Genomic DNA, 14,070 nt, shown 5'->3' on the forward strand with positions numbered 1-14,070 from the left:
CAGATCGTGGAGGTAAATACCTTGGAGACATTTTTTAACAGTTTCTAAAAAGCATGGGTACACAGTAACATCTAACCGCGCTATACACTCCGCAACAAATTGGAGTAGCAGAAAGGAAAAATCAGTATTTGGTTAAGATGGTAAGGTGTATGCTAGCGGATGCGAATTTACCCAACATTTTTTGGAGAGAAGCAGTGGTAACAGCAAACTTTGTTCAAAATCGAATTACGACAAGGTCTAACAAAAACATTCCCTTTGTGATATAGGAAAATAAGGGGGTTGATGTAAACCAATTTGAAGTTTTTAGTTCTGAAGCACATGTACTTATACCGGGGCAAAAACGTAAATAATTGGATCAGAAAACTGAAGTATTTATATTCATGAGATATTTAAAGAGTCAAAAGCATTACGTTTTTTGAATCTTACTAATTTTAAGATTGTAATAAGCCGAGATTACAAAATACTTAAATCTATTTCAAGAAAAATCGAAATGGCACAATAGAATTCAGAAGAAGTTGAAGTAAATTTAAACTGCAACAAGTCAGACTCACTAATTTAATCCAACAAAAAAGTACATCAATACTAGAGTATTCAAAAAAACCGGTCTATTCCAAAACCCGGTTTTCGAATAATTCGAAAAATTCCAATTTTTAAAAAACCGGTTAACCGGTTTTTCTTTTTTTTATTTATATATTAACAAGTAATTCAATATTTATAATGCATTTATGTAATGTATATATTATAAAGAATAAAATGAAACACATTTCATTTTAAAATCATTTTTATAACAAACATTTTTAAAATTCATTCTCAAAAAATATTAACAAAAAGAGATCGATTTTTTTTGCTTGTTTTGAATGTTTAAGTTGGACAGTTTGTTATAAGGCTTTTTCGTTCTTTCGTTGCATTTATCAAGGTATATAAAATTATCATATAATGATGAATGCTGTTTTCTGGTCTTTCTTGGATTTTGCATACAGCTTATTGTGCTGTTTATATAATTCCACAGCAAACTCTTTGGATTCTGCTTTGGATTCTGCTGAGTATTTCAAAATGTGGTAATTAGTTGGGTGCTTTCTCGAGATTAAGTAAACTATAAGGGTGTTTACTACCTTTATTCTTAAGTCTTATAATAAACCTGTTACACAAATCCTGTGTATATTTTTTTCCCTTAAGTTGTTGAAAAACAATTTAATTTAATTGCTTCGCCCTTTACAAAGCTATTTTAAATGAAAAAGGTATTAAAGAAAATTCTAGAAAATCATGATTTACACATTTCCATATTCACATGATAATAAATTCCATCTGTGTTTAACATGGGATATTAACTTAAACTCTTTACCGCCTTGGTTTTAACAAAATATTGCAGCCCTTTTTTCATTCGATTTATTGAAAATCTTTACATATTTGCGTAATTTTACCGGCTTTTTTATAAAGGTAATTTAAAAAACCGGTTATTTGATATAAAAAACTGTCTTGTCGAATACTTCGAAAATATGAAATATTCGAAACCGGTCGGTTTTTGAATGTTAAAAAACCGGTAAACCGGTTTTCCGTTTCGGTTTTTGAATACTCTAATCAATACCCAACATACCCGAGTATGTCATGATATTTATATGGCTATTTCATCTTTTTATTCATTTCTAGTGTATTATTCAGATAATTATTAAAACTAATTTAATAAAACGTCTATCTATATAAATTAAATAGTTTTTAATCATAAACCATTAAATTTTAGCAATTTCTTTTAAAGTATTGCAATTGCTTTTCTATTAACAAAATTATCATGTGCAAAAAATAATAAAATTAATAAATTATTATAATCAGTATAATTTTACATTACTAAGTCATATACAATAAAAAAATTATTTCATCAAAATCGGCCCATATTTGTTATTGTAACAGGGTCCACAAATATTCACATTCAAATTTATGAATAAATACACACGACTCTGTATTTAAAACTAAATTTGTTGTTTAGTTATTTTTTTTCATAAGATACAAGAATATATCTAATTTTAATAATAAAACATAAAATTTATAATGAAACCTAATTTTTGTCCGATAACTGACATATAACTTGTGTACATACCCAGGTATGTTGGGTATTGTTACACGAGGTAAAAATAGAAAATCGCATATAAATCGGTTTAATATATCCAACTAATTTTTGGAAAATGTATAGAAAACATTACTCTTCAAGCATAGTACAAATTTCTAGCTGATACGATGCATAGATCACGAGATACATCGCTTCAAAAATGAAAAACATACCCGGGTATGTGGGTATTGACAAAACTGTTTGAGGTACTCAAACAGGAATAATGGAAATAAAGGAAATGCAAATCCATGTTTATTGAAAATGCAAATTAATAACGAATTAATTTTCATACTTGTGTATGTATATGACATTTTGGTAACAACCAAAGCAGATAAACATTTTAAAACAATTAAAGCTTTAGAACAATTTTGAACATACAAAACTTGGAGATGTACATTTTTATCTTGGTGTCAAAATTGAGCGGGCTGATGATGGTTTTTATAATATTTATTAACGCAATACGTTAATTCAATTGTTTCAAGAGCTGGTTTACAAGAAAGCAAATTTTCGAAAATACCTATGGATGTCGGCTATATTGCATTAGATCGGAATGAACACCGAAAAATATCAAGAGCTAATTGGATGTTTAATATACCTTTCAGTAAATAGCCGTCCAGATATTTCTGCAGCCCACAGTGGTATAGGAAAAAAGAGGGAAACATTCGGTAACTTCTAAACGGTTGGTATATAGAATCTCCTCATCGATCACTATATAAAATGTCGTCGTAGCAGTAAATTATCTCTTATAGTTTAGGAGATATTCGCATTTGAAAATTAACAAGTTTATATATCAAGCAGTGAAAGAATTATGTAAAAATCATGACTGAGTCCAAAGTTATAGACATTTTTATTTAAAAAAATTAAATTGCCATTTTTTGGGAAAAAAAAAGTATATTTTTCTTTTTAAATTATCTAAAAAGTTTCTAAGAAGATGTATATAGAATTTATACTTTTTGGAAAGCTGACTTTATATAAAATACGATAAATGAAACAAAACCTAAAAATTTTTGATACCGAGGGGACCAGGTCCATCCAAAAACCCCTATTTTTTTATGGAAAATTCAATTTTGAGCAAAAATTATCAAATCGTATAGTCTATATCAAATTATAGTGACCTGTTTTATATGACTCAATATGTTCTTAATCATTTTGTAACGGGTTTCGATAACCCCGCCCCTGGTATGGATATAATAGGCAAAAAATCAAAAATCCCATTTTTGGAATTTTTTAAACCTTTTTTGGGAATTCCGGCATTTCTAATAAGAAAATTCGAAATATTCATGAATAAAATTTTTAATGCAATTTGAAAATTATTTATCTACGCAAAAACATTTTTTATTTTTTTACGTATTCCGCGAATTTTTAATTTTCAAAAATTATATACAGTTTTAAAAAATAGACAAAATTACCTCTCCATTGATATATAACATGCCTACCTAATGTTTTTTAAGTGACAAATTAATTAGGGAAAACTCAACATCTTTTAGAGAATTTACCTAGCACTATTATTTTCATCCATAAGGTTAACTCTTAAATTTGTCACACATATTAAAAAATGTTCAGGTATTATTTTTTAAACTGTAATGATCACTTTAATAGGTAGGTTATTAAAGTGATCTATTGAGGAAAAATTCATAAGGAAATGTTAGAAATATTAGGTAGAATATCATAACCCTTTAAAAATAATTTGAGAAAAGGGTTATCAACTTCACTAGAAACATTATCTAACGAAGAAGTTTCGGACACTTTTAAAGCAATGTTAAGAAAAGAAAAACAGCCTTTGGATGCCATAAAAATTGCAAATATTCTTCCAACCGCATCACCAAGGCGACTGAAAAGAATTGTAAAGAGTATACCCACACCATCATCTGATACATCGTTCACTGAGGAAGAAGCTATTGCGTTGCAACTGGGATTAAGTCGTTATAATTACATGACGCTAAGAAAGGCGCTATCTGAAAAAGGAGTGGATGTTTTACCATCATATGACAAAATAAATGAAAAGAAGAAAAACATTATACCATCTCCTATTGAAATAATTGATCGTCGCTCTACTCGAAAATACTGCTTTAAGGATTGCTTCTGACTTTTCTTCAGACCAACTAAAAAAAAATAAATTATTGTGATCTTCAACACATTTGTAAGTGGGAATGTGATGGATTATCAGCACAATCGGAATATAAACAAATCAACACAAGTGAATCATCTTCCGAGTATAAAAGTGTATTTATGGCATCGCTAGTTCCATAAGTTTCGATGATATTTGGAAGAATTCGACTCCAGGATCCAAAGCTTTTTGTGGCCAATAAGCTTTGAGTATATAAAGGAATTCAAAACAACAACGCAAGATTTGATAAATCGTATTGAAGCAGAAATTAAAAACTTGGAACCTAGAACAATCGAAATAGAAAATTATTCGTTTAACATGTCCTATGATTTAAAACCTACAATGATTGATGGGAAAGTTGGAACTGCCATTACAGGAACATCATCAGAATTTTCGAATGTTTCCAAGCAAAGGCCAATAAATGAGAAACATTACAATTTGGAATATCGCCCTACATGCTAACATACGATTTCTGGAACATTTTCTACATTTAGCATATGATTTAAAGTACAGAAGCATACCGGAAAATGCAAACAAAAGTGCAAATAACAATAAGGAGTTAATGGAAATGAGAGCCAGTGAGAAACGAAGAATTCAAGAGGAATTTAAAAAGCGGATGGGATTAAATATTGATAAATCACTCACAGGATATGGAAGCACAAACGATGGTAATACCGCTAGACGTTTTTTAAACATTTTGAAACTACTTCCGAAATAACCGGAATTAGTATGGATTTACTGCAAAAGGTCAATATTATTCTAATGGCTATAAATACCAAGCATAAAGTGAACGCAACAAAATTTGGAGAGTATTCTACAAAAGTTTCTAAATTACTTATGGAATTATATCCATGGAAAGAAATGACACCTACAGTTCACAAGATATTATGTCATGGAAAGGTCATCGTAGAACATAATATTCTGCCTTTAAGAGAGCTTACAGAAGAACCCCAGTTTAGCTCAAGGAAGTGTTCTAGGCAGTCTCAAAATGAAGATATTTTTAATAATCTGATTCTATCTTCTGATCCTGTTTTATCTACTATAAGGAAACGTTGGATTTGCTACAAACCGTTAGCATTTGAAAATATTCATGAATTTAAAGATTTACTTTATCTTTTAGATATGGACTACTGTGACACCGATTATTTTACAAAATTATATTAATTTATAAAAAATAAATAAAGACTATTTTTATATAAAATAAATACTTGTTAATTTTTTTAGGGATAAAGAATGAAAGATTAATCGTAAAAAGTGGCTGTAAAAATTCATAAAAGTTTAGGTAGTAAAGCATGCTAACAAATGTATGGATGAAAATAATAGTACTAGGTAAATTCTCTAAAAGATGTTGAGTTTTCCCTAATAAATTTGTCACTTAAAAACATTAAGTAGGCTGTTATATATCAATGGAAAGGTAATTTTGTCTATTTTTCAAAACTGTATATAATTTTTAAATTAAAAAATTTGCGGAATACTTTTTTTAAATTAAAAAATGTTTTTTATTTTAAAAATCCCAAAAATCGGATTTTTTGTTTTTTTGCCTATTATATCCATACCAGGGGCGGTTTTATCGAATCCCATTACAAAATGATTATGAACATATTGGGTCATATAAAACAGGTCACTATAATTTTTCCATAAAATATAGGGTTTTTTGGATGGACCTGGTCCCCTCGCTATCAAAAATTTTTAGGTTTTGTTTCATTTATCGTATTTTATGTAAAGTCAGCTTTCCAAAAAGTATAAATTTTATATACATCTTCTTACAAACTTTTTAGATAATTTAAAAAGAAAAAGATACTTTTTTCCCAAAAAATGGCAAAAAATCGCCTTTTTTAATTTTTTTAAATAAAAATGCCTATAACTTTGGACTTGATTTCTTTCACTGCTTGTTGTTAAGCGAATAAAAAAATGGCGATTGCTGATTGGGCACAAAACCGAATCAACAGAAAATCCTTTAGCGGTTAAGCTGGTCATGTCGCAAACAACAGTGTGTATCACAATAGTCTACAGAAGCCGAATAGATGGCGCTAGCTGAAGCAACACAAGAAACGATATGGTGAATAAAACTCTTTGAAGATTTGGTATTGAACTCCACGAACCTACTACAATTGAAATGCAAGCAAACATGTTGACAAAACTTCTGTCTTATATCAAATTTTCAAAAATTAAGAAATTTGTTGAAGTTGTATTAAGGAATATTGGTAATACAAACTTGTTTTTATACACTTTGTTAAATAAGTAGGTTCTTGAAATATTGTATGAAAAAATAGTTAAAAACAAAGAATACAAAGAAATTGGGGCTTGTCAGTTGGTACGTAAAGGAGTTGTCATTCGGTACCTAACTCTAACTATGTATTGATAGAATTTTTGTATTAGTATTGGAGCTCCAACCAATTTCACCACACTTTCCAAACATACATACTTGCATAAAATTGTACATAAAAATTTTAGGAAAAATAAATAACATTTAAATTTCTACATTTGCAGATTTTTTAATTTATTTTGCCCACATCTAATCAGTAAATATTTAATAAATATATTTTTCGGACTTAAAATCTCTTTTTTTTGCAAAAAAAAAAAGTTTATTTTAAATAATTTTTTTCATTTTCAATACATATACAATACATATATATTAGAGTGCTCCAAAAAAACTAAGTTTCGAATTTTGCCCATCCTCCCCCCCTTAAATTGTTTTACGGGTTATGAAAATAAGTCGTGCAAAAAATTAGGTCAATAGGACTACGTTAACTGTTGCCGCAACGGCTCTGAAGTTTGAAGATGCATTTACAAGGGGAAAATATGCATTTTTTTCAGTTTTCACAAAAGTTTTGTCATTAAATAATTTGTTTTGTATTTTATTGTCAAAGAATCGTAATGTACACAGAATAAGCGTTATAAAAAGATAAAAAACACAAAAATTGGTTAAAAAATGTAAAAGTTGTTAAAAATTCCCCAGGCCATTATCGTGTCTCAGAGCACTTGAATTCGAAATGTGATAAAAAAATACACAAAATTTTGAAAATATTGTAATAAAACAATTGTATTACTTAAAATACATCTGTAGTTACTTGAATATGAGTTTTTGTCCTTATAGAATAACGTAAACTTGTTCTCAGCTTTGGTCGAAAAATTTTGATATTTTTAACGGTCGTCTCAAAATTCAAATTTTAGTTTTTTTGATACCTTGTTAAACAAATTTCAATATTTTTGGGAGAACTCATAGGGATTTATGGACAACAGATTAGGGAAAAAAATTAGGTCAATACCTCTTATACTTTGCCTGTACCTGCAATTTGAATTCAGCGGATTTCGAGAAAAACGCATTTTTATGTAATATTTTGCACAATTTACCTTACAAGCTTGGAGCACTCTAATATACATATACAACTTTGTTTTGTCAATTTTAATTTCAACACACATAAATTAATTGTCAAAAAAATTAAAAAAATATTTTTTTAGTTTGTGAAAAATAAAAATATTTCGGATTGTTAAATGCCATAAAATTGTGTAAACAATGAAAAAATAGTTATGTGTTTGTGAAAAAACGTTGTTCAAGTCTTATTATCCCGGTATTTTCGCGAAAAAGTTTTGAAGTATTGTGAGAGAATTGAGTTCTCACAAGTGTGTTGAATTTACACAGAACTCGTCTGTGAAGGGAAGGAAATGTTATTGTTGTAAAACAATGTCATAGTCCAACTTCTTATTATTTTTTGGTTAAAAATTTTTCATTCTAAAATAAAATATTCAACATAGAAATACATTTCAAAATTCTGCAAAAATCGGACGCGATTATGGAATGCGACGCTGTAAAAAGCCAGTTATACTGACGTCGAAATCCGATGTCCAATGAAAGGAGTTTTTGTCATATGTGTTGATCTCCATATTATTTTTAGCGAGTAATTTAATTAAATATAATTTACAATTACAGATAATTCCGCCCCTGTGCCGACTAAAAACTGCAAAGACGAAATTGTATCCGATTTGTACGCCCGTCGAAAATTATCGGACGTACAAGTTTTGGAAAATCTAGTTTTCCATTGGAAATAAACACTCAAAATTAAAATTCTTCGAAAAAGTGATTGAAACCAAGTAGTTTTTTTACAACTTTTTGATATTATGAGGGTGGCTTAAAACTTCGAATGTCAATTTTGCTAATGTAAGCTGAATACACTTGTTGAATGACTACAGTCCATATTTAAATGTTGTGCCATTTATAGGAAAGAATTACGTGGTCGCAATGTTTTGAAACCAAATTTATACAATTTTACAAAATTTACAAAGTTTTTTGGATAGAATATTTGCGGCTCTTCGGTTATGCAAAATGTATAAATAGGAAAAAATAGACATTGATTGTAATTACGCGTCGTTTGATGTATATCTCCAAAAAGTGCTCTAGAAGGTACCACTGCAGGAGAAGCGTAAATATTGGAAAAACAAACGTGAAAATTTCAAAAAAATGCCTTTTTCGCGAAGCACACTGGTCAATACACCAAAAATATTATGTGATCGAAATATTAGCATGCAAAGAGCGAATACAAACAAATTTTAAATTTTTCTTTTTTAATTCTGAAGTTTATAAGTAATAAATCTTTATATAGAACGAATTGGTTTGCATCAAAAAATTTAATTAAAGCCTTTAGTACACTGAATACGCGAGGTTTCTTTTACAACAAAAATCGATGAAGCATACTTAAGTCACTAACTTAAATTTAAGACATTATACAACCGGTTGCTGACAATGTTAATACGAAAATTTATAAGCCGTTCGAATAAACTTAAAACTTCATAATTTTTAATTTATCACATATAAATGCATAATTTTTAAGTTAATGATTGTAAATTAATATATGAATACATCATTTTAAATAGTCTTTAAAAATTATGTGTAGACTATTTCGTCCTCTACAAAATATTTTTTATAGAGGATGAAAAAACTATTAAAAAGCGAATTTAGGTTAGGTTGATAGGTGTAACGAACCTAACCGCCAGGGTCGTTCTTTTCAAGGGGCTGCTACCTAAATACCGGCCGTGCTCATGGAAAATGGGGTGGTTCTTGCCCCTATCAAGTACGTTTGCAGTTCGTAACACAAAGTTTAAAAATAGGTAGCATAATACCAAATCGATCATAATACAAAACAAAGAGGAGTTATACTGAAGATAAGAAAAAAAATATAATTAAAGTAAATACAAACAGAAAGAACAAAAGAAAGTATAGGAGAGAAGCTAGGTTGAAGAGGAATAGGAGTAATTTTCCTCTTCTAAGATCAATACCCACCCAAACCATGCTATCGTATGGTCAATATTTTAGATAGCCCAGAACTGATCTACTTGCACATACCCTTAACCTTTCGAGAAATGAAAAAAAACTAATTTAGCAATTCATATTGCAAACAAATAACAAATCATTTATTATATACTCGTAGTTAGTCGAAATATACAACATCCTATCAAAATTTAGTTTAAACTTTAAATAATTCAAAATTACAATATTTACAAAGTTCAAATATAAATGTCAACAAAATTATTAATATCGTATTTAAATTTCAATGAAATATTATTAAGAGTAAATTATACATATTAAATTTGACCGTTTAAAATAACATTGTTTCAAATATCGTATTTAAATTTTCCTTATATAACCAGCCAAAAGGTATGCTACAGATATTATTTCAATAGGATTTTCTTTTTAGAAAAGTAAAATTTATGTTATTAACAGCAATGTATATATTGTTAATATAAAAGAAAAATTTATGTTATTAACAGGAAAACAAATATTCAACATAAAAGAATACTTCCTGTTGATAACATTCAAGTGTTAAAATGTGTAACAAACCAAAACGATGTTAACACAGACTATTTGAAATTTTAATTTGAAGAACTATAAGTAATGGAAAATGTTGTTGTTAACAGAATGTTAACGAAAATGAATTTACCTAAAAAAAAATTATCGTGTTATGTATGTGTATTAATAAAATTAAAAAAAAAACTACCATATGAAAACAAAATTATAAAAAAAATACGTTATATAACTAGAATCATGTTATTAACAGAATGTTCATAAAACCAAAATAAAATAGGTTCATGTTAAGATTACCAACACAGGTATTTGTCAAGTATGCTAATAACATTTATTTCTAGTAATACATTTAAAAGAAAATATTATGCAATTTTAATATTATTTAAATTAATATTCGAAATTTGTTTTCATATTTTATAGAGCGAAATTTTAAAATTTTGAAATAAAATACTTTTGACTCACCATTATTTGTTATCCCGCGAAGACTTCAGGCCTGTTGTCTTTTGAGATGTTGGCAAAATAAAGATTGTTTAAAATATTCACTCAATAATATGTTGTTATGTTATGTTATGAAAAGTGTAATGTTAATGACATATAATGAAATTGACTTTATATAATTAAACAAAACAATGTTAGAACAAACAAATGCAAAAAAAAAACAAAATTTACAAAACAAAAAAAAAAATATAAAAAAAAACTATTTGAATTTAAGATGAAGATATGTCAAAATTAAACAACAAAAAAAATTAATTAAATTATTATCTATATATGTAAGTAATTTAGGAGATGTAGAATTATGAATTTAATAATTAACTTCAGGTGAAAAATATCCAAAATTCTTGTTAGGATTTGGAAGAATATGGTTATTTGAGGACTTGTCAAGAATATGGTTATTTGAGGACTTGTTAGGTGTTGGTTTTAATAATAAGTGAAATTTCAAATTTATGCACTTAGATTTCAGGTAAATGTTCAGCGTTTATGTAGACAAAATGTAGTTCTTCAATACTAGTGTTATAGGAACTGATTAAGATGACAATTTTGCTAAGACGGATATAACCGATGACCAATAGAATATAATGTTTCTATCCAACAATACAATATAATAGACATAGGTTCACGAAAATAGAATTCATCCACAACACTGCTTGCGAGTCCTCCGGATCCTAGTCCCTGTTGAAACAAAGAATCCACAATGCAACAAAGATACCCAAAATTTGTTTCAAGTGAAAGCGAAAGAAGATTGTCCACAAATCACAAAATTGGAACAGATTTCTCCAAAGCAGAATAAAATTAAGATTCCACAACAATCACCGAATTAAAAAAAAAATAATTTTCTTTCTTATCTTGTCGTTTTGTACAATCCAATTCAAATTTTTAAAAAAATCTATTCAAATTTTCATAATGAATAAAAAGAAACGAAAATATTTTCAAAGCCAAATTGATTAAAACCAAAAAATTTCCATATAAAGTTTTAAAATATAACAAAAGTTTTTTTTTTAATAAACAAGTGCCTCACATAGGAGGATGTGAACTACATCAAATCCGAAGAAATACACCTAGGCCACTATCGGGCCTGTTGTGCGCTCCTTATAATGAAAAAAATTTTTACTGAATGAATTATTTTTCAGTGTTCAGAAACTAAGTTTTCTGAACGTAATTCCTAAGAATCTTCCAATCAGTGTTAGTCGGGAATGTTACTTCCGGAATAACATCAATTTTAAGATACTTGGATCTAACTTCGACGAATGCCTTGCATTGGCAAAGAAAGTGCTCCAGAGTTTCAATGTCCTCTCCACATGCTCTACATTCGTCTGAATCCGCACGTCCAATTTCACATAGATGTACTCGTAATCCTGTGTGTCCACTTAGAATACGTACCACCATTTTGAGGAGATTTTTCGTCTTGCTCTCAATAGTGTCACCCCATAGGATCTTCGAGGTTCTACCGACTGTTTCATTATTCCCATATTTTCTCTCACCCATATTTTAAGTTTAGCTTATGTTGCGTCGAATGGTTTTGCGTTTGTCAGGTTAACTACGGTGGTATATTTCTGTTTCTGGGTCTTCAATATATAATCCCAGGCCCACTTTGTCCCCAATGTTGAGCCATCTGTGTAACAACTAGGAATGCCAAACGGGAATACCCGATTCCCGAAAATCCCGGAACTTTCGGGATTTGAAAGTACCGAAAACCGCGAATTTTAAAAATGAAATCCCGGGGATTTTCGGGATTTTAAAATCCCGAAGTGTTTTTCCTCTAAATTTATACATTTTAAAATATTTAATAAGAGAATTTTAATAGTTTTTGATTAAAAAATAATCAGGATCATAAAATTTAAAACATTTTGGACTATTTTTAAATCGAATTACATTATTCATTGAGTAATTAATTTAAGATGACTCTACTAACTTACAAGCTGAAATATCAAATATAAAAAGGGCAATAAAGAGGCATAGACACTATCGGATATCTAAAAATAACAAGTAAGAAATTATGATTTAGTTTTCATAATAGCGCATTTGACTTGATTTGTACCTCGCCTTCGAAATGCGCTTTATATAGGAGCTTCCCCCAAAGCCTCCTATTTGAGGCGATCCTCATAAAATTTGGAGGATAAATTTATGGTCACATAAAATGTATTTACGCTGAATTTCAATACGGCACTAGTCATTTTACGCGGATTGTGGATATTAAAGTCATTTTTTGAAGGGGGGATTTATAAGGAGGCTTGGGTCAAAAGAAGCCTGAAATTTAATAGGGTCTTTAAGGCTAGTATAAAATTTAGTTGTGCCAGTTTTTGTCGATATAATTATGAGCTACTCGGGACAAACCCAATAAATCCTCCCACTCCCTCTAAAGTGGTGTAGGATATAAAAAGGACAATAAATAGGCATTGATACTATCGGATATGGGTATATCAGAATATATACTGGCAGTCAACCTGTTAATAAGATGGCGAGATGATAATTCTCTTATTTGGGTAAGAGGACGCGATATATAACTGGAAATAATATTGCTAATAACTTGGCAAAAGCTGGAACTACTATGGCTATACTTGATATAGACCAGTTTTGTAGTGTTTCCCTTGTGGCCATTAAAAACTATATATCCGATATTCAGCTCAAAACGTTTGGTCAAATGAGTCGTGTATTTAGAAAGCACTGTATTTAAATAACTATTTTTTTATTGTTAGTACTTTGAATTAATTTGTTTTCCAAAAATTTCACAAAATACTAATGGGAAAGCTTTATGTATTAGTATACGCATACTTAATGTATTCATATTGTAATATGAAATGTTATTTTTGTCAGTAAATTATTAAGATTTGTTGAAAATTTATTTATATTTTTCGGGATTTATAAATCCCGAAAATTCCGGGATCCCGATATCGGGATTCCGGGATTCATTTAAAAATTCCGAATCCCGGGACTTTTAAAAATTAGTCCCGATTGGCATCCCTAGTAACAACGGATTCCTACTGATATTTGCTCTAATGTTCCGCTTGATCAAGACATTCTATCTGGGATCAGCGTTTAAATCTTTAGAATCTTTCTCATTCTTGTCTTCTTTAATTTCGGAAGATTGAATTTCTAAGAAAGCAGGCTTTAAATTGATACGTTATCGATTTTGTTTCCAATTTGAAAGGTGAAGTATTTTTTTAACTTTGCAATAACTTTATAAGGACCATGAAATCTTTGTTGACGAAGACTGAAGGTTTGTTAATACTAAAACAGGATATTGGTTTTATTTTTGAGATTATTGTTCTCATTTGTGCTACAAAATCATTGCTGTTCATTATGGCGGTATTATTGTTAAAGAATTGTCCAGGAAGATGAAGAATTTATTAAATCTTTTATATTCACAACAATACTAATGGTAAAACTTTTGTCCATTGTGGGTCTTCATGACAAGAAATTGAAGCTTTTAATGTTCTATAGAATCGCTCAACTAAACCGTTCGATTGGGGATGGTATGATGTTGAAAATTTGATTTTGAAAATTTGTTAAGCAACGGAAATTATTTGATGTAAATTGACGTCCTCTATCAGTGTGAATTGTATC

The 14,070-nt window shown here is 29.1% G+C and overlaps 1 protein-coding gene across 6 annotated transcripts in view; it reads right to left on the reverse strand.

Annotated features, from left to right (window-relative positions):
* The window catches only part of LOC111688226 (maternal effect protein staufen), a 261,139-nt gene that overhangs the window by 223,754 nt on the left and 23,315 nt on the right, over positions 1–14,070 (reverse strand). The window contains exon 2 of one of the 6 annotated variants that reach the window (XM_046955422.1): positions 10,471–10,508. The exons of the other annotated variants lie outside the window; for them this stretch is intronic. Within the exon in view, the coding sequence (XP_046811378.1) occupies positions 10,471–10,473 (3 nt within the window). The 5' untranslated portion in view covers positions 10,474–10,508. The remainder of the gene's footprint in view (positions 1–10,470; positions 10,509–14,070) is intronic. 6 annotated transcript variants of the gene reach the window in all.

Source organism: Lucilia cuprina, chromosome 6 (genome assembly GCF_022045245.1).
Source record: "Lucilia cuprina isolate Lc7/37 chromosome 6, ASM2204524v1, whole genome shotgun sequence".
Lineage (NCBI taxonomy): Eukaryota > Metazoa > Arthropoda > Insecta > Diptera > Calliphoridae > Lucilia > Lucilia cuprina.